The sequence below is a fragment of the Calypte anna genome, chromosome 2, assembly GCF_003957555.1.
Source record: "Calypte anna isolate BGI_N300 chromosome 2, bCalAnn1_v1.p, whole genome shotgun sequence".
NCBI classification, from domain to species: Eukaryota; Metazoa; Chordata; class Aves; order Apodiformes; family Trochilidae; genus Calypte; species Calypte anna.
The window spans coordinates 121,905,642-121,931,981 of NC_044245.1; the positions used below are offsets into that span (position 1 = coordinate 121,905,642).

General features: G+C 40.0%; 1 protein-coding gene across 2 annotated transcripts in view; it reads left to right on the forward strand.

The window, feature by feature from the left end:
- The first annotated feature begins 19,165 nt into the window (after window positions 1-19,165).
- ZC2HC1A (zinc finger C2HC-type containing 1A) overlaps window positions 19,166-26,340 on the forward strand; it is a 36,412-nt gene continuing 29,237 nt past the window's right edge. The window contains exon 1 of one of the 2 annotated variants that reach the window (XM_030446288.1): window positions 19,166-19,224. In XM_030446288.1, the coding sequence (XP_030302148.1) occupies window positions 19,209-19,224 (16 nt within the window). In that variant the 5' untranslated portion in view covers window positions 19,166-19,208. The remainder of the gene's footprint in view (window positions 19,225-26,340) is intronic. The other variant, XM_030446286.1, reaches the window with a different exon arrangement.

Below are 26,340 nucleotides of genomic sequence, written 5' to 3' on the forward strand. Positions count from 1 at the left end.
AAGCAGGACCAGTCAATCTGATTGTACAGCCATGAAAAAAGTGTCACTCCTGCCCATTGCCCTCCCTCACATGCAGCATCTGTAGGCAGTGCTTGTGTGTGTTGCAAGACAGTGAATTTTGATTTGGTAGGAAAAGAATTTTCAAAAGATTCTGTAGAATATATCTGAATCATATGTTCTGTCACCAGGGCTGATCATATTCCATCAATTAAATATATCTTTCTATCTGATGTTCAAATGAAATCAGATTTACTATTCACTCTAATGTATGCTTCTGAATATCTAAATATGGCACTATTTTAGGGTGTAATGTCATAGGATGTCTTGAAGTAACTTGTAATATCTTATGGATCTGTACATATTTTATGCTTATATTTACACTTTAAAATACACTGGATATTTTTCAATCAAATATCACAGACCAAATGGGAATATGCAAGATAAAAATACAGCGTGATATTTAGCTTTTTGCAGTATATGCTCCTCTCTTTTTAAAAATCTTGGAAGTTATAGGCAAGTGCAAGTAAGACAAGTGTTTCAGTATAAGATCATCATTTCCACAGCTTCATCTTTGATCCTGCAGTGCAGTCAAAATGTAGACTGTGTAACATCTCATTACAGTCACCATTTCCCTAGCAACAACTGATATCCTCAATACATTAAACAGTATAATTCAGAGGACAGGGCATGCTGTAAGGGAAGAAGATGGATGACTTCACCAGTCTTTCTCATCTGTAGTTCTTATCCAGGGAAAGAAGTAACTGGACCCTTTGGACTCAAACACAACATCCTCATTTGTTTCAATGTGCAAACATTAATGTTATATAATAGCAGTGATCCCATAGAAACTGCTGCCACTGTGGTGGTGTTATATATCCCTTCCCCCAGAAAAAATAAATACAATAAAATCATAAAATGCAAGTAGCCCAGAAAGTTGTCAATAAATAATACATGGACACCTCCTGGTGGCACTGGGTAGTATTTTATATGGAAGGATTTGAAATTGAAATGATCTATAGAAACAAAGATCTATACTGCTACAATGGACCTGGGATGAATAAGGTATTGAGAAAATTATTTGGAAATCATGAGAGCAAGGTATTGTTAATATTTTTCTTACAGGCTCAAATTACAGGCTCGGCTTGTACACGTCTCTTAAAGCACCTGCTTTTTTTCAGAGCTACCCCAGGATCTTTCTAAAGGCAAAAGCTGATTGACAGCTCACCTTGACCACATAATGATTGCTTTTGTTAACGTATATTCAGTATTGTCACAACTCTGGTGAGTAAAGCTAGTGTCTACTTTTTTTCCTGATGTCTGAAAAGTGGCATAGTATTGGAGTGGATTCCATTTTATATCAACCAATTTCTCATTACACTGTAATATGTTCCTTCTGCAAAATCAAGCCTTTAGACCAATCACTTTTACAATTATGAAACAGTTCTGCATAAGACAAAGCCAAACAGAGAAATTGCATTCTCTTTGAAATAGCCTATCTATGCTTTCAAAAATTCAGGATCCACAAATAGTGTATTATTATGAATGATGACAGAAGGGGTAAGCTCTTGTGCAATGGGACTCGCAAACACAGCAAAAATATTTAGCTTGTATTACTCAAAAGAATAGAAATCACTATTGAACTATTCCAAAGAGAGTTAAGTCACGTGTATGTCTTACTCCAACAGAGTCACTGGTATACCTAAATGTATCTAGCCACCTGTGAGCCTTTAGGTTCTGTTTCATTTAGGAACACATTCTTTCCTAAAAGTTCCTTGTTTTTGAAAGCTGAAAATTTTAGAATATCTCTGATGAAAATTATGTACAATCCCCAGATAGACAGATAGATGTAGATATGGATATACCTATGGATATGAGTATACAAGAGCTGGAAAAAATAGCATTGGAGGGTGATACTGAGGGTGATCAGGCATTGGAATGGGCTGCCCAGGGAGGTGGTGGATTCTCCATCCCTGGAGGTTTTTAAAAAGAGGCTGATCTGGCACTCAGTGCCATGGTATGGTAACCACAGTGGTAGTGGATTAAGGTCTGGACTTGATGATCTCAGAGGGCCTTTCCAACCAGGATGACTCTGTGATTCTTTGCTGTGCTTTGTACTACTTACTGGCCTAAGAAAGCCAAAGCAAAACAAGTTCCTTTATTTAATATTAAAGAAAAATCCACACCCTTTACTAAACAGCATCCTTCTACCAATTTTGTATATAAAAGATCTAATGTTTATGTCAGTTCCTTCTATTGTGACTGAATGTTCTCTGGAGACACTGTTATTTCAAAAGAAAAAGTACTTTATTTTTTCTACCATGGTGGTTTTACCTTCAATCATGTTAATGCAAAGCTTGTATACAGATGCATCAATGTAATATTTTATCAGCATTTGACTTGGAGGAGACGACCCTTCATTTTAGCTATCCACATGACCAGTCAATATCTTCCTAAGAGCGCACAATCTCTTTTTGGTCCCTTCCTGCTCTGCCTCATGAAAACCCTGTCTCTTCTGTTCTCTGAAGGAGTACGTTTCTCTAAAGTACACCAGTGATTGTTATTCATGTGTTGTGAAGTAATGAAAAATACTTAGAATTTACTACTTCTATTTTCCATATTAAAATTCTTATTTTTTTCTCTGCTGTTTTATTTCTTTAGGGCAAGTAAGACTATGCAGTAGATATTCCAATTTCCTAAACAGTTTCACAGTAACACTGAATATAAGTGAATGAAAAATTTGAGCAGTTAATTTTGAGCTAGAAGCCAACTGATTACCTTCAGGTTTCCAACATACTACAGATTTACACATAATAATTAGACTATGCTCAGTTCTTTTATCAAAAGTAACAATTTTTTTAAAGGGAGATAGCACATAAATAATATATATATTATACAGATAATGGAACGATGTCATAAAAACTCCCTTCACTGAAGGCAATAGACCTAAACTAGTATAAAACTCGTGTGGAGGGACACTCTGACTATAAGAAGCTGATACATCTTTAGCGACACTTTCATTCACAAGGAGAGTTAGTAAAATATTTTTTACTCTGAGTTTTCATTAAATAAAGTGCTCCAGTTTAAAACCAATTATTCTTATCCCCATCTATCTGGGATGGGGATGGTTTTGTCTAATACTTTCCAGATCAGCCCATTTTGCCCTTTTTGAGTAAAATAAAAAGGCTTTTTCAAACATAGGAAACATGTAGCTTCAGAGAAGCATTTGGACTCTGTAGCACTGAGGTAAAAATTCAGGTTTTGATATTCTGTTGTTTTGTCTACAGCACAGAGAATAATAAGGATCTTAGAAAGATACTGATGCAATTTTTTCCTAATATGAAGGCATACCAACTAAGAAAATCAATTCATTCCACTGCTCAACTAGCAGTAATAGGGTTTGCCCACATGAGATCTGAGTGAGTTATCAGCAGTGAAAGAATCCCTTTCTTACAGTTAGTTTCTTGAATCATGCAGTTCATCAATAAAATATCTATATCTATACCCATATATCTTTATTTATGTTTATCTCTACACCTATATCTCTAGCTAATCCTGTGGATTAGATATAGCTATATGGAGATATACTAACTATAGACATAGTCATGTAGATACATATAGATGTTTATTACATATAACATATCTTTATAATCTGTAATGAGTAGGACAGTAAAATGTCTCCAAGCAGAAAACCTGCCTGACTCACCAACCCAAATCACATGGCAAATCAGTCATTATTTTTTCAGTTTCAGAAATGGGAAGTGCAGAACACATTTTTCATGAGCATTGTAATACCTAACTAATCCAGGCAGGCTAAGATTATTTTTGTCTCTGCTCAAATAGATGAACTATTTAATTCAAAGCTGTATGCTCGATCACATGTACATTATGGAGATATAATGTCACATTAGCATTTATATTTCAGTAAAGATAGTATACCAAGTCTTTTGCAGTTACATTACAGGAAGAGGAAGCAATTTTATCTTAAAAGCTTTCATGCTTTGGTTTGACACCTTGGGCTTTGAAATCTGTGATTTCTATGAACCAGTCTGTCAGGCTGCATCACAAAGAAGTACAAATGCACTGTGCATAAAGTTAAGGTGCAGCTCATAACCTTGAAGCTTCACACTTGAAAAAGGTCAGACCTTTCTTTCAGTTATCTTTTAGCTGTAAGCTGATATGCTCATTCATCCTTACCAGAAACCTGAAATAAATGCTAGGGGGAAGAATTTTCCCACAGAGATTGGTTTTGACTGAGCTCATCTGGTGGCTCTGAATATGACAGCCACTGAGTATAAGACTACCAAGGCCAGAACTGGCTCCTAAAACCTTCATTCTTCCAGAAATTTGGGTTCCTTCGCTATTAGACAGCTATTCATTACTTTTGCCAGCTGATCTTTTAAAGTTAAAACCCAAAACCTTCAATAAGAAACCTAAATATAGCTCGAGGTCTAGATGTTGTGTTCCTTTGTGGTTGAAGGTGGGATCTGTCCTCCATTCCTGTTGAAAGCCACAGATGCCTTGGAGTATTTTAATATTTAAAGAAAGTACCTAAAGCATACGTGAAGCAAAATAAGGGTCACATGATCGTGACAGTACACGGTGTCTCAGTATAACATTCAGTCTTCCTCAGACACCACTTTATCAAAGAATGTAGTAACTATGCCTGTTTGAAGGTTAAAGCTTTGATCCATGACATCAAAGCTTCAGAATAAATCCCATCCTTTGAGGTTTTGAATCTCCATCATCTACCTTTTAGACAAGAGTACATTCTAGTGCAGAGACTCTCCTTTTAAAGCATTTCCCCACTGTGTAAATAGAAATTAAAGGCCTTACTTTCTCCCAGGTGAATGCCCTAACCACTAGACTAACCAACAACGGGGCTAAAACCACACTGTTTTATTTCTTTAAGGAAAAAGAGTAGGATTGATAAGCTCACCTTCAAAGGAAACTACTAAAAGTAATTTACATGTTTAATAAGAGCAGCCAAGCCAAAAAAGAGAAGGGCACCCCCAAGTCCAAAGGAGAGATTTACATCCTTGACAAACAGATCTTAAACACCACCTTGTGCTATTCTTCACAGGGTTATGTACAAGCACTTGACTTCTGTACATCATATTTTGCCATGGCTTAGGCCCAGCTGGTATCACCCAGGCATCAGCTCGCTCACTCCCCACCCCCACTGTGGGACAGGGAGGAGGAAATTCACCCAAAGGCAGAGGCAAAGATGGGGAGATTTTCACTGTCCAACTATGGTAATGGGAAAAAACCAGACAGACACAACTTGGGAAAAAAAAATTATCTACCATGAGAAAGTGAACACATGATCAGATCTTAACACTTCATCCCCCATCCCTCCCTTATTCCCAGGCCCAAATTTTTATTCCCCCCCTCAGTGGATCAGGGGGATGGGCAGTGGGGGGTTAGGGCCATCTGGTTTGCATAGAAATAGGAAATATACAACAGAAAAGTATAGCATATGTCCTTAACTGTGACTAGAGAAATTGATGAAGTCAGGTACTGAAAGTCAGTGGTCATTTGAAAAAAAGAAAATGATGACAAGTGGGAGTTTTCCCTTGATTCCATCTCTCTATAATTCATTGTCCCTGCCTACATGTGAGACAGATGGGGAAAATGCAGTGCCTGTATTGTAAATGCAGAGTAACAGTGCTGAAGTGAATGTTAAACTTGTTTATAGGCTTTTTGAGCAGGACTCAGCTATACCCTACAATTTCTGCATCAATCTCATTCTATAAATAAGCTTCATATTTTAGCAGGAATTAAATCTCTGCATAAATGTATTCCTAGGGCATGTTTGTTGCACAATTGCTACTTCAGGTCCATCGAGGGGGTTCCAACATTGGACTGGAGCTCCAGTTATGCAAAATTTCTTTATTCTAAAAAAATTATCCTTAGTGGAATCCAGCAGGGATATTCCAGAGCTCAGTTCATTATCTGAGCATGCAAACACAATAGTGTTACTGCTTATGGCATTCGAGCCATATGGCAGTGTCTGAGAATAGCATATTGATTGGAAAGTTCAGAAGACCAAATAATAAATTTGGAACACAAACAAGAAACCAACCCTTCAGACAAAAACTTGGTTATTTTAATCTCTCTCATGCAAGTGAGCTAATCAGTGACATCAATACTGGAGGCAGCCTGGGCTGCAATGATCACACACTGGTAGAGCTCCCAATCCTGAGGGATTTGGCTCTGGAAAAGAGTGAAGTCAGGATTCTGAATTTTAGGACAGCAAAAATCCAGCTCCTCAAGGAGTTAGTCACTAGGACCCCGTGGGAAACTACCCTCAGGGACAAGGGAGCAGAATAGAGCTGGCAGATCTTTAAGGATGCCTTCCATAGAGCACAAGGGTTCTAGATTCCTAAGTGTAAGAAATCAGGCAAGGAAGGCAGGAAAGCAGCATGGCTGAGTCATGTTCAAACTAAAGGGCAAGAAGGAATTACACTGGCCAGTGGGATCATGGACAGGCATCCTGGGAAGAGTAAAGGAACACTGCTCAGTTGTGCAAGAAAGTGGTCAGGAAAACCAAGGCATAGCTGGAGCTGAACTTTGGAATGCAAAGAATAGGAGCTTCTACAGATGTGTCAGCCAGAAAAATAAAGGTCAAGTGTACCCCCCTTGATGAGCAAGACCATCAAACTGGTAACAACCAACAAGTGGCCTCCTGTAATACAGTGGCTGCATCAACAGACAAGAGGTATGGATGTCATCTATCTGGACTTCTATAAGTCTTGGACAATCCTAGCTGAGGATGTTGCTGTTCACTGAAGGGTGGTTGGTACAGATGACCTTCAAAGGTCTCTTCCAACCCAAACTATTCTATGATTCTATGGTATTTATTTGCCATTTAGCAAATGAGGGAGGGAATTAGCCGAGGAGGGAGTATTATTCACAATGATAGTAATAAACACGTTGAAAACAATAGTAATATAGATGTACAAACCCCAAAATACTGAGTTCATTTTTTTTTCATCACAGCTTGACTCTGCAAGACTTTCTCATAAAATAGTCACTCAAACAGAAACATGATGTTATCCATATGAGGGTAAAAAATAAAACCACTGCATATATATATTTAATACATGGCAAGTAATGAGTCAAATACAGTTGTATGTATTAGCAACCGATATCTTCTACATGGCTCCAAGTTTTATCCTTAGGCCATATTCACCATGGTGACCAACATATCCATGAACCTGGGTGATGTCACCTCTTTACTGTAGGGCAAAAATGGAAAGGTCTTATATGCTAAATCCCCTTCAGCTGAAACTAAAGGGGATGCTTTTTGGAACTTACTACCTGTATTTGCCAAGGTCAAGTGCTGTCTTCAGGACACCTGAATTTCTCTGCCCAAGGCAGAGGTTTTTTAAAGCCAGCAGATACAATTTCCTAATCGAAACCATTAGAATAAGTGGGAATGATGAGCTGAAACACACAAATATTTACTTCCCTGTGGCAGGGAAGGCACTGAGGGGCACAGTGATACAAGCCTGGGTCCTCCAGTACAGATGTTCAGTGCTGTATTCTAGGAAGGTTCCTCCCATACCACAGACCAGAGCATTTCTAAGATACGATATCTGGTACATTGTGGAACATTTTTTTTTTTTAATGCACGTAAAAGGGAAGGTACCTTTGTCAACACCATACACTGCCCAGTTTGATATAATTATAGTAACACGTGTGAGATCTGTTGCAGAAATTCTTCATGGTTTGAATGCTTTCAGAGGGATAACAGAGGACACTTGGAAATTAAAACCTTTACAAGGTCAAAGACAGCCAGTGTGCACAGATATAGTGGAAACCTGATCCACACCATGTTTTTAGTTTACAGTAGTATTTTTAAAAGGAGGGTTGGACATCTAGATTTCTCTGCAAGGACACATCTTACTGATTCCCCTGCAGCTTTCCCAGCCTGGTTTCTCTTTTTGAAGTGTATCACTAGCAGCTCTAGTTTGAGAAATGCTGAGCTCTCACCACTCACAGAACCTGTTACCTTTCTGCTCCTGCTTGAACTGGACCTCTCCAACAGAACACAGGCTTTTGGCTTCCTATTGCAACACTTCGGTAGGTAGGAAGCAGCCAGATATCCCAGACTGGAACATCTTCCAAGAATTAACAACTGTAGGTGAATCCTCTCTTTTACACTTCACCTTGTCCTGTTTCATGTTTTAAGTCCTGTGAGGCTGAGTTACAGAGTGAGGTACTTTTCTTGAAGAGTTTCAGGAAGCCATTTGTAGTCATCTGTTATGTAGTCCCATAGCAGATGGATGCAGTACAGCATAGCAAGGTATGAAGTCACAAAGCAGATGGATGCTATTAAGTCAGTCACATATCATGACAGTCTCTTCTTCCCCTTTTTAAAGAAAAACATTTATTTTCAAGGTTTCTAGGCATTTTTCTTGATTGTATGTCACTAAGGAACGAACATTTACAAAGCTTCTCCTCTAAGCCAGTTCTCTGTGCCCAAAACATTTGCAACTTACAGTCCTGGGGACCTGAGTAGAGAGGTGGCACTGCTGGTCAGGGAGAATGTCCTCTCAGGGCAGGGGCCCTCAGACACCAGAGGCCTCCACCTTCACTGCAGCAGCACAGGTTTACTGTTACCATTTTTTGCAAAGTCTCATTTAGAAGAGGTTTACACTGTTCTCACACATCCTGACCTAACAAATTTGGAAGGATAAACTAATGAAAAAAACATATGAAATTATTACAGTTATGGTAATTGCAATGAATGATATATGTTTTTCAGCTCCCCTTAGTGAGATTTTGATAGGGAATTGTAAACCTAACTTAGTCTTAGTGGTTAATTAAACGATGTAAAAACAGAACACTGTGCCTTAATGCATTACTAAAAAACTCTGGGAGTGAATGCCTTTGGTGTTTAATCTAATAATAGCTTGCATAAGAAGGAAGAGGAGCACTGTATCAAGGCCTGCCTAGAATTTTAGGAAGCTTATTGGATAAACAGCATTACTATTTTTGAAATGGCATTTGACCACATCCCTTCATCTCACTCTTTACTCCTACTTACAAGTTTCCTAACTGAGCTGAACCTCCACAACTACAGGAATTCATCTTTGAATAAAGAATAGGGGCATTTTTTCACAACTCTTCCCGGCAAAATTGACTTTGAAATTAAGGAGAGGTTTGTATAGTAACCATAAGAAGAAAGTAATGTAAGGAAATGTAAGAATGTGAGATTAGATTTTAGGCTGCTGGTTTTGGAAACACATATGGAACACATGAAAGGATAAAAGAGAGCTTTAGTATCTGCAGCAACAAAGGGTCACGGTTTTTTCTACACCAATTAAGGGGGGGTAACCTCCTTTAGCTAGAAAGTCATGCACTGAGGTCAATACCTTTTAAAAACCAATACTGCTCTTTCAGTGAAGTAAGGTGGTTTAGTTTCAGTGAAATTAAGTACAGCAAAAAAATAACATCTTACAAAATGAAAGGCAGAGCCAGATAATAGCCCAACATTCTCATTCACCTTTAAAAAAAAACCCTCTCTCAAATATATTTACCAGTCTCCACAGCATTTCCATATTAGTCACAGTATGTATATAAATATATTTGTTTCTTTTGTACTGAGCTAGGATAATGCCATTAAAAAAGGAAGCTAACTTTATGGGGAAAAAATATTCCTCAATCTTTTTTTTCTGTCATATGGCAAATATCATAATAGCCATAAACTGAATAATCAAAACCTATAAAACTGGCATTTCTCACCTACTCTCAATCATGGATAAAATTCTATTAATTTATTAATAATTATTATTAATATTACTGGAGTTATGGAGCTGCTGTGAGAAAAGCAAAATAAGCTTGTTCTGTTGTTCTGATATTCAATGACAGTGCATGCCCATATTGAATCACCTACTATTGCTTCATGGTTGGATAGTACTTTTCCATCATTATTTAGTATCTAGCTGGACTGGGAAGAGCTCCCACTCCCAAAAATGCTTTCTACTGGTCATTTAAAAGAACTATAGCTAAAAATGAGTACTAGAAAAAGAATAATCTGTCTTCATGAAAATGGAGCCAAAATAGTTTCCTTGCAACACACAACAATCAGATCCTCTTGTATGGTTTTCTACCCCTGTAAAAAGCCTTCTTTCTGTCAGCATCACTCTGCAAATAGTTACTGCTAGCATGCTGATAAGGACATTAATCATGTGTATCACAGCAGCATAAGAAAGTCAGCTTCTGCCATTTTCTTAGTCTTTTAATGATCCATAGAAGTAATGTGATAATTAAATGCAATTTTCTATTTAAATGGTGCTTCCTCAAACTGGGAATGACAGGAGTTTTAGAGCTGCAAACACAAACCTTATGATGGGACCTGGGTAGAAATATGTCCTTTTAAGCAAACAAAAAAGGGGAGAATTTGCCTTGCAGGGTGTGCAAGGAGAGATAGCAAGTACAGGTGTTGGATTTCACAATGCAACTTGAAACAATGCAGAACTCCTTAAAATTACTATATCAAATATAATGCTGCATGCTGGTTTGTATCTTCATAGATATGAAACAGAAACCTCATCCCTTCTACTTGAGCTGAGAAATCTGTTATATACAAAAATAACTATGCAGTAATTGCATATCATTGACAAGCTAAAAAAAAACTACCTCAAAGAATGTTAGTGGCAGCATTTTTTATAATTTCTCTTTCTGTCATGGCAAAAATAATAATAGTTTTCTTTGCAATTACCAGATGTTTATGCATCAAGCATAATAACTGAACTGGCATACACATAACTAGATGATAAAATATACAAAAGATGACTGATTAAGATAATGGATGTTTAAAGACATCAGCTGATGGAAATGACATTTGAGATTTCAATGGAGGACTTACAGAAACATGGAAATTCTAGTGAAAGGGGGTGATCAATCTCTGCCAGAATCCGTGCTGAAGTTGTATGTTTGGAATGAATTACAGTATCAGAGAAGTGCTGAGGTGGGAAGAGTGATGCATTTGGATGTTATCTGGTCCAACCCTCCTGCTAGAGCAGGTTCACCTTGAGTTAGCTGTCCAGGACCATGTTCAGGTGCCTTTTGACCATATCCAGTGACAATGACTTCACAATTTCTCTGGGCAACCAGTGCCAGTGGTCAGTCAACCTCACCATGAAAAAATGTTTCTTGATGGTCGGAGGGAACCTCCTGCCTTTCAGTGTGTGCCCATTGCCTCTGGTTCTGTGACTGGGTACCACTGAAATGATCATGGATATTTCATCTTTGTACCCTTCCTTTAGATATTTTTAGACATTGATGAAATCCTCCCTGAGCTTTCTCCTCTCCAGACTGAACAGTCCCAGCTCTCTCAGCCTTTCCACACAGCAGAGATGCTCCCATCTCCTCACCACCTTCATGTTCCTGTGGGAAGGGCCAGTATGTCCATTTCTATCCTGTACTAGGAAGTCCAGAACTGGACCCAGCACTCTAGGCATGGCCTAACCAGTGCTGAGAAGCAGGATCACCTCACTCAACCTGCTGGAACTGCTTGGATTAATGCAGCCCAGGACACCTTTTGCAGCCTTTGCCACCAGGGCAAATGTGCCAAGCCTTGAGGTACCTTGATGTTGCAGGTGTGGTCAGTGGGCAGGGTATGTCTATATTCAAATACAGGTGAAAGGCTAAATTCAGCAGGTAGACAGAGTGCTGATGTGTAAGACACAAACAGGATTTGCTTTCCAGTGACTCAGCCACTATGCCCTAAGCAAAACCCTGCATTTGTCTGCATGTGCTGCTTAGGCTTTAAAGCCCATTTAGTCACATTCTTACCTGAAGAGCAAATAGCCCTGGCTCCTAAAGTCTGGCTCCAGCTATCCCAACTGCATCTGTCTGACATTGGGAACAGATGAGAACCTAGGATATCCTGAAGTGCCCAAGAATCTCCTTTTACATGGTCAAGTCACATTTGTAGGTGCTTTAGCATAAGTCAGATAGCAGGAAAAAGTAGATACAAGTAGTGAAGTCTCCATTGACTTTGCTCTCCCAGTTTTGGGTTTTTTTTGTCAAGTAAATTGTATACAAGGAAAAATAAAGACACAGTCATCCAAGCCAGACCAGAGATGCAAATGAGGAGCTGGCCTCATTTGGTTCTGCTTACAATACAGGAAAAAAAAAATCACAACTATACTGCAATCAGAAAGTGTTGTAATCAATGCAGAATATTGTCTTTGTTAAGTCTTCTTTGTAGCCAGTATTAAATAAAATTTTGCAAGTATTTTATCTTTCTCGTATGTAAAAGGATTATGGTCGTAAGAGTCAGCAGACATTATTTCAGCTCTTCATTCTGCTTGTGATTTTGCTTGATTTCACTTCCCCTTTTCATGTCTGGATTTCTTGTGGGGTCCCATGTATATTTGGTAACTTTTTATAAAGATGTGAAAAATAAAAATTTCTTCCAGATGGTAAATCCATATTGAAACATTGTATAAGTTCTTTGTATTAAAACTTACAGTAATTATAGAAGTAATTCATAAGCAACTTTTCAACAGCATGAATAATGTTTTACAATCTAATTTGTGCCAAATTTGTCAAGACTCTTCTGCAAGTATTCACAGGAATCTGAAAGTATTGGTGGAATTGCATCATATAGTGAAATAATTTTTTTATCCAAACATAACTACACAGCAGAGCCACCACATTTACCATACAACTTTCAGTTTGTTGATAACATTCAATATACTGATCTATACTTAAGAAGCCATTTATTGCAATAACCTGTTGAGCTGCGTGTTAGAGAGGCTGAAAAGCCAATTTTCATCCTGCACAAAAATAAAAAGATCCTGTTGAATTAATCACTGATATCTCTTAATACCAGAAAACAACATGGGGTGTGGGGGTAACTGGCATATGGAAAAAAAACCCACAAATCATTAAAAGACAGGGAGAATGCCTGACATGGCTGTGCATTGCTGCTGGTAAGAGGAGAGACACATATGGAATAAGGTTGTGGCTTTGGAAAAAAAAATACTGAGACAGTCATTGTGAGATTGGCTGCAACTAAAACAGGCTTGAAGAGCTCATTGAATGAGCTATTTTTCTTTTAAAGCAAGCACATCTAATTTTTGACACTTGGATTAAATGAAACTAAATACTTTAGTATTTAGGTGAAACTAATTTGTTTCATGTAAAACTAGATGAAACTTTTTAATGATTTCCTTCTTTCCGATGTAAAATATACATAATATGTAAAAATGTTTTAAGAAGGATCTTTGCAACCATGTATTTGCCTACATACACCCAAAATTAAGAACTGCAGATGTGCAAATTTAGTCACAAAGTGCAAGGTGATAAGGGATCCTAATGGACAGACTATTGTCTGTCTAGGGTTTTGTAGAAGAATCACAAGATCACATTCTGGGTCAGAAAACAGCAGTATGTCAAAATATTTTACTCTGAAACAAGATTTAATTTCAATCTTACTACAATTCAGTATAACCTTTTCTCCTAAATAGTGAAGAAAACAACTATTAAATTACAAATTATTATAAATGCAGATGAAATTGTAATGCCATTTTAATTTCTTAATTTAAAAAAACCCTCTAAAACAGTGAAACCACCTTATCCAATCCCCATCATCATAGTACCTATGTATAATTTTAATTGCTAAACAAGGCATTTGGAGAATTCCAGAGGAGCAGAATATTTTACCAGCTGTGTGGTCAGTTTGTCTGTCTATATATAGATGTAACCATTTTTTACACGTCTACCCAGCAAAGTCCATCTTCTAAGCAAGTACTTAGGGAAGAGAAACACATGAAGTGCTTTGTGGAACTCCCTTGTATAACACAACTTTGCAAAATCAGCTTTGTAGGATTGCTTTGTTTCTCAGTAATCTCTCAGATCTGGTTTGTACTGTGCCTTAGGAAACAAGATCATGTCCTAAAACCAACAAGCTGAAAAGTCAAAGTGTGTTGTATATGAAACACAGTGCAGGGGATTAATTAAAAGTCAATCTGCTTGGTTAAATATTGTGTAGTCTGATTTTCCCACTCATTTTTAAGAACTACCCTGCCACCAGAAATGTAAAAACTAACATCCCAACATTTGAAGATTGTTATATAGGTTGCAAACACCAATGTCTGGAAATAAGAAAACAGCAGAAGTCCTACAACCTGTGAAACTTTAACTATGTCTGTAATTAGGACTTGAAAGCAGATTACATGGAAAATCTGTGTACATTGTGTAATTTGAAAGTTCTGCATAAAAATGGGGGGTCATAGAAGACCAGAAAATTAAGATGAATGTTACTGATTTTGTTGAGTCCTGGATCTTGGAAAGTAAATAAAGCTCTTTCAGGTAAAAAAGTGCATCTGGGTCAGTGAGGTGGTGATACAAAGCCAATCCTGTTTTAAAAGAGCAATTATAAGCAAATATGTAAAATGTAAGGAATATGTAAGCAACGAACTTAATAATCCCTAAGCTTCTTCGATACTGAAACCTCAGCATCTCAGTACCAGCATTACAGGTACCACATAGATACCTTAGTTTGCTGTTAGCCTAACTAGAAAAGACTGACACCATAACAAGAACAAGAAGGATCTTTGTAGCGGGAGGAGCCATTCTTGCTCCTGAAGCTCAACGAGCTGCTGGTCTCTTCCAGGACTCCAGCCACCACACAGCGCTTCCAGGGTAGAAGTGTAGCGGGAAGAACCTTTCTTGCTCTACCGACTGAGGCTCAACAAGCTGCTGGCCTCTCCATGCCTCACACCAGAGTGAACTGAGGTTTTTCTCTGTGGGTGTGTGTCCCACCTTTATTGGCCCCCTGGTCTTGCTCATGCCCAATAGGGGCCTGTCCTAATCAGGCACAGGTGGACTCACACCCACTCACTGGCAATTCGAGGCACCTGGTTCATCTTGTTTCTCTACAGATCTTGTCTTGCTGTCTACTGGAGCTCTGGTTTCACCCGTCTGCTCTGGGGTATGCAAGACTGGAAAATGGTAATGAGGGCATGTGCCTGTCAGAAGTACAAAAAATTTACCAGACAGACTTCTCCAGAAGATCCTTGTCAGAAAATGGTGAGGGAAAACTAATCCAAACAATATGGTTGATAAACATGCTTCGATTTTATTGCCCAGTAACTTTTACTTATATAGTGTTCCTGTGACCACACCCCTGCCACCACACACCAACACAACGTATTATTGGACACCTGGTGTGTTTACCTGTAGGACAGCAAATCCCTGGTGCAGGTAGCACAGGATTATGGGCCGATCCAATTGGCCCCTCAAACATGGGGTTGGGCACGGCAAAGGGGTCACACCCCCTACCTTTTCGGGAACATTCTACAACATTCTACAACAGTTCCTGCTGTTCTATAACAGTATAGCATTTTCTGTAGGATCTGTTTGGTCCAGTCACTAAATCCTCATCTACCTAGGGGAGCAAAATGTCAGAATTTCTTGAAACAAAAGGAAGAAGAAAAGCTAACATGCAACAGTTTGTATTTCAGCAAAACTGAAAGGCAATAAACAGGAATGTCTCTTTTCCTCATCCCTTCTATTTCTGAAATGGCTGCTGCAAACCATGAAAGGACTTGAGCTCATTAAAATAATAAAAAAAATCCCTCCTGTGAGACTTGTATAATGGGTACAGCACCTCAGAGATGGCTCAACCCAATTCTACAAATAAGGCTGTATTTTCAGTGCTGAGGTTATTGTGCTTCTGCATCAGAAAAAGACAGATAATTTTAATGGGCATGGGATATTAAAAACAAACAAACAAACAGATCAAAAAATCAGAGATACTTAACATCAGACGTGAGAGACTAGATGTCCTTTTGCAAATCATCACACTTATTGCTGAAGAAAAACTTCAACATTTTCTCATTGTGTCTAAGAGGCTGAGCTGAAGGGACTCTAGATTTTACCTGCTCTTTAAACAAGCACAATCTAGCAATGGAATTGTCAGTTCTGCCTTGTCCAAAGACTGTCTTTCCATTCAGATTTTGATGCAGACACTCTTCCCTCTCCTGGCACAGCTGTTCACAGAGCCAGCAAGATGCAGAGGTGGGACAGGGCTGCTGGAGCTGGGTAAAGGCCCCAAACCACCTGAGCAAAGGAATATCTGGGCCAGCACATGGAGGAGAAGGAAGTCAGAGGGGTCATTGGAGAAGAAAAACTGCTTTTGGTGGCAGTGAGAGTTTACTGATCATAAAGGCATGGCATTAATCAAGCAGTAGAATGTCCAATGGAAAAAAAAAAAGTCTTTTTTTTATTGTATGCTGTCTAACTGAAGAATTACAGCCCTAGATAAAATCACAGTACCTGGTCTCCTATTACTGGGTAATTGCATTGCAAAAGTATACCTAACAGCACAGCATCCTACAATTTAAACCATTCCTTTTTTGTGCTTTGGGCATTATTATATCTCATTTACTCTGATGCTTCCATTTAGACTTGGTCTTATAAATAGAACAAGTAATTTTTGTAGACAACAAAAACTGTTCAGTCCAGCACTGCTCAACAATTTTTATCAAGGCTTCTGGTCTTGTCCTGTCTAATCTGCAAGACCCACAGCAAACAAAACTAGAAAGGTGTAATGAAAAAAAGACCTAGGTTGCAAAAAAGATTGACAGCAAAATTGTAGTACTCCAATTCTGTATATAAATCAGGACTAAAGGCCACAAAAGAACAAAAGGCAGTCTTGTAGTAATTCAGTTGAGGAATTATTTTAAGTAATAATTCTGGTCTATGTTCTCAATTAGAGTTAATTGTAAGAAAAAGCTTATTAGGAATATTTAAATTTTAAAGTCTCCCTGTGCAAGCATATCTTAATTCCCAGAAGCTACTTACAGTGCAAAGTGTATTAATTAAAACGCCACTTTGGGAAATCTTTCTTTATCCAGTGTTCATTATTAACATGAAAAATAGTGAACAGGTTTTGATTTTCTACAAAGATTTTACATTCCGTGACAGGGAATCAAATGGTGAAAAAGAGCATTTTAAATGTTAATGAAATTCTGGTCCTTTTAAAGGACTTATCCCTTTCATGATACTTCTGCCCCAAACGAAGGATTTGTGCAGCTTTGCAAAGATCAAGGGCAATGTATGGTCAAACTCCAGATCCCAGACTTGCTTTCTAAAGAGTCTAATGATTTTAAGGACTTCTGTTCAGGGTTTTGGGGTTTTTTTCTATAGCGGGATATATATATATGTATATCTATATCTATCTATATGTACTTATAAAAGCCAATTTTTTTTCCACAGCTCCTATTGGCTTGTTTGAACTATTTATAAAACTCACAATCCATTTCCCACAGCAGCCCCCCTTACCTGGGGTGGCTGTTGGCCATATTAATAGATCTAAATGTCAGAACCCTCTTCTCACTGCATTTTACTAAATGTAACCTCGGATCAGTACGTGCCTTTCTGATGATACAGATCCAGATATTTCTATCACTTTAAGGGGCTGTATGACAAACACAGCTTACACATAGGAGATTGCTTGAGTTCACTGTGTGACATGTCAGGCTCTGCCCGTGATGAGCATCATGTCCAGCAAAAGAGAAAACCTTACGTATAACACAGCTGGGACCTGTCACTATAGTCCTGCCCTTGTTCTGCAAGAGACCTTGAGAGCTTTTGGCAGAAAGACTTTGTGTCACTGCTTCCCTGCAGTTCTGAAATTTAGGACCCTTTCAAATCTTAGACCACAATTCCATGTCTGTAGGCACTTTGGAAAATGCTAACTTATGCACCAAAGATCCAGACACTAAGCTGTAACTTTTATCTCTGCCCACAAACCACAGGGGAAATGCATCTTTGTAATTTATCACAAACTCTTAACATAACTCACAACTGATCCCTGTGGGTAGACTCCTTTTTTTTACAAACTAAAACTAAAAAAACCCCATCTTTTTACTGGCTAGCAAAAAGATGCGTGAGTCTCTTTGGAAACTGTGTCTGAATCTTAGGTGGCATCTCTACCTCTGCTTAACTTCTATGCTTTCTGCAGCTTACTTCTCTTCTTTGAAATTCCATCTGGAATTTAGTGACAGATACTCATGTCTATGTGTGTGTTTGTATTTCAGTTCTTTTAAACAAATGTGAAGAAGGAAGATGTGACTTTTGCATCTAGGGCCATATTTTCTTGTTCCTTCTCAGAGATACTGGAAGTTCTGAACAGAAGGTGTTCAGATTGCATCACTCTTCAGAAGCAAAAATTCCTATCACCATTTCTGCCTCTGCAAAACAGCTGATATGGAAAAGGAGCTAAATATAACTGGTGCCTGCAAACTTGCCACAACATAGCAAATGTTATCCGAGATACATTAGTAGAGATACTTCCAGCAGAGGTGAAGAACTCTTAAGTATCATAGAATCTTAGAATGATAGGCTGGAAGGGACCTCAAGCATCATCTGGTCCAAGCACTGCAGCCTCACAGTGTGCTATACCCAGCACCCCTCTGCTCAGCTCCTGGGTCACCATCTCAGTTGTCCCCTCCAGTCACTCAGGCACCAATCATTTGGTTCATTCTTCCTCACGTTTAACTTCATCATATACAACTGCTGCTCTTGGAAGAAAAATATCCTGATGGTAGCATAGCCCCAAAGTTATTACCTACAACGACACATAAGGCCCCAACCGAAGATGGGTGAGGAAGATGCTTTGCAGGTTTTGCGTGCGAAGTTTCCCAGGAAGATGCTCAGACCCGCTGTCCTGCTCCCCTGGGAAGACTGACCAAGCAGGGCAGAGCCCGAGGGCGGGTGGCACCGCCTGGGAGCCCCAGCGATGTGGAGAGGTGCGTGAAAGAGTTCCCTACAGGAGCGACTGAGATAGGGCAGAGCGGGGCAGAGGGGGGCAGGGCAGGGCGGGGCAGAGCGGGACAGAGATGGGCAGAGCGGAGCAGAGCGGGGCAGAACGGCGCAGAACGGGGCAGAAAGGGAGGGGCAGAGCTGGCGGGACAAAGCGGGGCAGAGCGAGGCAGAGCGAGGCTGGGCGTAGCTGGGCAGAACGGGACGGAGCGGGACGGGGCGGAACGGGGCGGGACGGGGCGGGACGGGGCGGGACGGGGCGGGGCGGGGCAGAGCGGGGCGGGGTGGGGCGGTGGCCTTGAGGGGCGTCCCGGGCCCGCCCGCCCGACCAATGGGAGCGGCGTTTGTTAGCGGACCGGGAGGTGGCGGCGTTGCTACAGTAGCGGCGGGGCTGGCGGCCGTGGTGTTCGGGGTGCGCCATGGAGGGGCTGGAAGGTGAGGGGCAGTGGTTGGGGGTCCCTTCCCTTCGGCGATGGGCAGGCAGTGGGTGGCCGGGGCGGCTCCAGCCGCGACGAGCCGGGCGGCGGCCATGTCGCGCCTTTGTGCTGTGTCGGGGCGGGCTTGGGCGGTGGCTGGAGCTGCGGCCCGGGTGCCGCCTTCCTCGATCTCGGAGCCCCCTGAGGCGGCGCGGCGGCCTCGCCTTGCTCCGCGGCCGGGAGTGCTAGGGGAGTGGCGGTGCTGAAGTGGGGGGGAACGCCGCTGAGGTGTTTTTTCGGGGGGGGAGGGAGGCAGCGGGCCCCGGCGCGTAGCGCTGCGGGCTGGGGTCGTTGCTGGGTGCTGGAGGGCGGGTGCGGAAGCGGCGGGCAGGGCCAACCTCGCCGGGCTTTGTTTCGGCGCCGTTCGGGTCTCGCAGCTGAGCCCCGGGGTTGTGCCCCTTCCCCGCCGCGGCCAAACTCGGTGATCCGCCGCAGATGCCCTAGGGTGGGTAGGGCGTGGAGGCGTGAGGGCGTCTTTGCCAGGCATCCTTTTTTTGCAAGCAGAGGGCTACGGTGGGTGTTAGGAAACACTTAAAATGCTGTGGAAATGTTAGGTGCAGTGAAGACTAGGTGTGTATTTGCTGACAGAGTGTTTGCAACTTTATTCTCTTCAAATTGCGTTATTGAACCTGTCATCAGCGTCCAGAGTATCCGCCACAGCATAGATACTAGCTTGGCGTTTATGAAGTTATGGCTTGCTATCTGAGCATTTCAGTAGGCCTTTCATTAATGTGTTTTGCAAGCTGCTTTAACCATATTATTTAAGAAAAAAAATACAGACCTGTTCAGAGTAACTATCACAAAACATTTATTAAGTCTTCCATGTTTTGCTTCACTATAGGTAACTGGCTGTTTAAATAGAGGTGAGCACAATATAGCCTTTGTTCTTTATCCTTTCTAGCGGGGACAAGTGAAGTGATACTCACTGAATACCTGTCTTCTGTCTGTAGTATGTTTTCCAGTCATCAGTCTGCTCTTGTGCCTAGCTACTTCAAAGCTATACATTTGGATATGATTTGGTGTTAAGATCTGAAGAGGTTCTGTTTTATTTGGTTTACTCTTTATGCTTTGCTGAGAATTAATGCCTTTTAAATTTGAAAAGTGGCTTATCCAATAATGCTTTATCAGGCACTTTAACTCTCGGGACAATCTTGTGACAATAGTTTTGTCTGTCCAGAAGGGGAAAGCTTGCATTAATTTTGAGTCAGTTTTGTATTTGACTGCAGCTGGGACTGCATATCATCTGCAGCCCATCCATCAGGTGATTTGGCTGTGAGCTAACCTAGCAAGGCCAGCTATGTTTTATAAGCTCTAGCACCTTCATAACAAAGTGTGGGAAAAAAGCAGATTTACAAATAACAGCAGAAGCCTGTTATTTCTAGTAATATATGTACTTACATGTATTTATAAAAAAAATTTTTTTTAGTAGAATTTGTCCATCTTCTGACTTTGCTAGAAACAGTTCACATTTTATTTGTATTTCAGTAGGTACCGGGAGTGGTCGAAGGAAGAACTGTTAAATTGCAGGTGAAATCTCATGTTCAGTCTGTAAACCATATCTTGAAAGTACTTTCAAAAGCACTAGAGCTTATCAAAGCATTTTTCCGTGATGTGAAATATGTCTTTTGAACACATGATGTCAATTTGAGAATGGCACAGGGAATAAACTACTTCTAAAACTTCAGATTTCTTTGAACTGATGTCATGGTTTAGGCCCAGCTGCTAACAAAGGACCACATCAGCCCAGAGCAATTGTGAACACTTTTATCCCACACTGTTGCCTTGAATCACACTGTATCCTTGAATTCTAAAGTTCTTGAAACTGAAGAATATAGTAGTTTGCATTTTTGTGGGTGACCTTGTGCTATGTTTTTCTTTAAACAAATTGCCACAAAACAACATTTCAAGCAAGTGGGGTTTTTTTCTTTTATTTGGAGTTTAGGCTGTCTCCCTTGACGCATGTAGGCACAGATGAACTTTCTGTAGAGAGGTGTCCCCAAGACAGAGCAAGCGTAGGCAAAACCAGCAATGATAATAAAATGTTTCACTGGCTGTTATGTTGTTGATATTTTTTTTTAATCAAGTTATTGCTCCATGGGCAAATCAGAAGAACATTGCCAGTGGTTGGTTACATTTGTGTTTAAAAGCACAGTTGCACAGTCATAGACATCCAGCATGGAAGTATGGGCTGCTTCTGCAGTCTGGCTTAGCCTGCTCCCTCTGCATGTTAGCGCTTTGTAAAACCAATTCCCAGAGCTGATTTGTACAGCAGGTCCTGGCAGTTGTGTGTGTGTGAGACTCCTTATGGCAGAGGGCAGGATTTTGTCTTTTGGCAGCAGTCTGCTGGTGTTTTAATGGCTGGAAGTGGAAGACCCCTCAGGCTTGGAACTCCTGGCCTGCATTTGCTGCCCTCAGAAGCTATTGATTTTGTTTTCTGAAGCTCAGTATCACAGATGCAAGATATGTCTTATTTCTATTTATTTAAGCATGCTATTAATAATAAATAGATTTACCCAATTTATAATGATTCTTTCTGTAATGTGGAGAGTTGAATGTGTATGTTGGCTTGTGGTGCTGCATCAGTGACATTTAAAAAGCTTAGTAATATTTCCAGTATTGCAGTTGCATTTTCTCACTATATGCAAGTTTAAATGTTCAGCGAAATGGGAAAGTAGGTTTCTGTGTGACTTTAAAGTTCCTGCTAAAATTTACTTTTGTTGCTCTTTTTAAGGCTGTTACTTTATTATTTTATTTGCATGTCAATATTGTTATATTACTAGGTTGATACTGAAAGTCAAATTTATAACTTTAAAGTTTTTAGAAGGAATCAGTGCATGCTTGCCTTCACAAGTGACAAACTGGATGTAGTGGTCTCTAAGGTGATTCTAAAAATCCTTTTCTGAGTAGTCCACCATATGCTGAATCCCAGGACCATTTTTAATGCGTTGTCATGTGCTTCTTGCTTTCACTGCTCTACAGCAAGAAAAAATGCTGCCACATTAGCATGTGTGTTGCTCTGTTTTGCTTGAAGGAGATGGAGGAGGGAATGCAGGCACTGAATTCCTGACTTCATTTCACTCTGAGCAGCCCAGTGGTGGTGTTTGATCGGCTTCACTCCAGTCTGTTGATTTTTTTGAGAGAATGCCAGCAACAGCTGCTTGAGCTTACTGAATGCTGCTTCCCACACTTGTTCACAGCCTGTCCCAGCTGGTTGGGACTGCTGCTGCCCGAGGAGTAAAGGGCAGAGGGGCAGCTGTGTTTGAGGGCAAAAGTCCAGCTCTCTCTGGTAGGTAATGGCAGTGCTTACCCAGCTCTAGTGCTCTTTTTGAGACTGCAGCCAGGGAAGGCGTTTTGTGATTGCAGAGGGATGGGTGGCTGCTTGCTCAGGAAATTGCCTGCAGTCTCAAACCCGGAGCTTTCCTTCTCAGATGCCAAGGAAGGACTACTGTGATGAAGCATTTAGTCTCGGAGCAGTATGGGTGTGCCCTTAAGGTCTCAATAACAATAAGGCTCACTGTATAGCATCTGCTGCTGCTCTGGGATGTAATAGCATTTCTCCCTGGACCCCTCTCAGGCACTGATCATATCTGAGACACCCCACTCCACACCAAACCATGTAACCATTCTAGTTTGGGCTTTTATATTAGTAATGTGACTGTTGAAAGCAAGTGTTTATGTGTGCTTTGATGGAATTTCTGAGTAAGCTAAAACCCAGTCTTTTTTTTTTTTTTTTTTTTTCCCCTGATAGTGTAGAAAATTACTTCTGTTTTGAAAACAATACTAGTGAGAATCTTCCTTTCCCATTAGTGTTCATCTTTGTCTTGCCACAATGGATGCAAGCAGCAGTTCCCTTACTTTGGCAGCCATTTTCTTAAGCTCCATTTCAGAGAGGTATCTTAGAGCATCTTTATACCCTTTTCTGTAGTTTTTGTAGAATTTTGCATACAATTGGTTGAACATAGTGGGAAGACAGATGTAGTTTACCAGCAAACACACATGATGTGGTTATTATCAAAAACAGTTATTGCTTTTTAGTAAAATCTAGTTCCAGGAGTGAATTAAAGGGTTGAGTGGGGAGAGCAAACTAGGAATCAATAGAGTATAAATGAAGTTTATTATAAAAAATTTTTTGACACATTATTGTTAGCCAAGTAATATTCTGACAAACAAGCAGAACTAGACTGTGATTACTCTCTTGAGTTACACTTGAGTATTAGAGTATGTAAGTCTAGAATTGCTTGGAGGACACATGCAAAGCAGTCTTGGTTTAAGGCCAATGTGAGGTAGTCTTCACTTTACTACCTTCTTACAGTCATCATGATGCTGGTAGCTGATGCAGGAGAACTGTGAGCTTATGCTAAAGCAGGATTGCGTAGCATGTACATAGATTTTGCAGGTCACACGCTTTCTACTGGCTTTAGTTGATCTTAAAATTCATTAATAGAAGACCAGATAATGTATCTGGAAGTCAGATTGATCAAATTATATTGCTTATTTGCCTTTGGTTTTGTTGTGTTTCCATATGCATTAAAGGGAAGCTCTCATAGACTTTTCCAGATAATCATGACTGAATGCCTCTCTAAAGTGCCTTATATTAGCACTTTCAGTATGGGAACAAATGGGAGGGATTGGAGATCTGCATGCAGTTTGCTGTGATCTTGTTGGGATCATGTGTAGGTGGTAGGACAGCTCACAGGACTGCGGTGTTGTGGTGAATGAGTACGGGCTCTTCAGGAAGAACCAGCTGGACAGCAAGGGAGAAAGTTGCCCTTTATGTGGGAGAGCAGCAAAAATGCTCAGAGCTTTGCTGCAGAGGTACCTGGGAGCTTATGGATCAGTTAAGCAGGCAGACCAGTGTGGGAAATGCAGTTGTGGATGCCTGCTACAAACTGCCTGATCAGGAAGAAGTCCTCCTTCACATAATCAGAAGGAGCCTTGTATCCAGAGGCCTTGGCCCTCGTGAGGAACCGTAAACTACCTGATACCTGCTGGTGGGACAAATCAGTGGGGGAAAAGCAATCTAGGAGGCTTCTGGTATGCACTGATGACAAATTTCTGACTCAGCTGATTAAGGAGCTGACAAAAGGAGGAATTTATGGTGGACTTCATTATTATGAGATGTGAAGGTCAGGGGCAGCCTTACCTCCAGTGACCATAGGATGATTGATTTCAGGATTCTGAAAGGAGGGAGCTGGGCAAATGGCATGATCTCATCCTTGGACTTCAGAACAAAGACTTCAGGCTTTGATTTGATTCAGGATCTGCTTGAAAAAATCCAATGAGATGTGGCCTAGGAAAGGAGTCCAGGAAAGCTGGTTAGTTTTAAGGATGTTTAGTGGTCCATTGGCATGTTTTCACTTTAAAAAGTATTCTTACATGAGGGAACAAAGAAGGACAGACAGTTTCAGAAAAGAGACGCACACCACAATGCAAGCTGTGCGTGTGCTGCCATTACAATTATACTTGACTGCATGCAATTAATTTTTCAGTCCCCCAAAAAACCCTTCTTCACAGAATCCCTCTCCAGGTTGCCACTTTGAGGCAGTGTGGCTCTCCTTACTATTATTCTTAAAGAAGTAATACTGAACTGACCATCATCAGTCTCGCATTCAGTGCAGTAACAGTAATGTTGGCAAATACAATGTACTTGTAATGTCAGACTGAAGAGCAAATACAGAACCATACTATGAAAGACTTACTTTAGCTTTTCAGTGTCAAGGAATGGAAGTTAAGCTGCTTTTTATTATCTTTCTGAGTAGAAGTGACAGGTTTATACAAGGTTTGACTGCATTGTCAGTACAAAATTAGAAAAGAATTCATGAGTTTTTCCTCTAAAATTACAGGTGGATAAATAAGAGTTGATTGGCTTACTATTTGTTATACAATTGCAAATAACCAGATTGTGTAAAAATTTCAAAATGAGACAGAGTTCATGATTTCTTCTTGCTTTCTCATTCTTACTTCAGACTGTTGAGTAGCATAGGCAAAAATGGATTTGCTTAATGGGCTGTGTCATGCATGTCTTCAGTTATCAAGCAAACTTTATCAAAGTATGACAAGTACTGCCTGTTAAGCAGCGTGATGTATTTATCTGACTTTCATTTGCATTTCAGAATTCCTTTTGGCAAAATAATGAAAACTTGCAGAAATTACATCATTATTGGTATACTTTTTTCTGCTATTATACATTAATATTTTAATTATTTTATTTGATGCTCTTTAAAATTACCATTTAAAAAATAATGCTCTAAATCTTATTTGGCTGTTTGAAGAAGTGTTCCCCACCTATCAGTATAATTTTTAGGTGATTCTTGTTTATGGTATTTGTAATTAGTCTTTTCAAACTGATGTTAGTTAACATGCTGATGAAAAAAATACAACCTGGTCAGTACTGATCTGTGAACATATGTTGGAGACTGACAGTCCCCAAATAACTAGATTCCAATTAAAGTGGGGAGTGCACTGCATGTTTGTTGTTCTGGTTTGTTTGTTTTTTTTTTTAACCTGAAGTAGCTATGTGGAACTCTTAAATGGAAAATACTCTTCTTTTGGAGACAAGAGGCGAGATATGCTAAAAGCAACAAATACAATATTTCAGGAGAAGAGTTTGCCAAGCACTTTTCAAGTAATAGCTTCTTGGAGTCATTTCAACTAGGTATGTAGTCTCAAGGCTGGAAAGCACACAAGAGTGTTTTTGCTAGTTTGCCTTCAGTGGGGCTTGATGGTTCTGAATATCTCAGTTGTCAGGTCAAAGGCATTTAGTACATCACTGCTGTGACAGGAAGTAGAAATAAAAGCTTTTGCAGGGTAATCAGACAGATTTTACAAGACAACAAAATACTGTTACTCAGACTAAGTGCAGTCTTGCTTCTTTGAAGCACTGTATATATCTAAATGCAGATACATACTTTGCTATGTATGTCTCTTCAAAAGAGAAAACTGTAGCAAAACTTCAATTAATATCTGTAAGCAGAACTGAAGACTCCTGAACTCTATAGGTGAGGGGTCTTTTCATTCAGCTGCTTAATTTATAAACACAACAGCAAGAGCATGCCTGTGTTTAGTTGGAATTTAC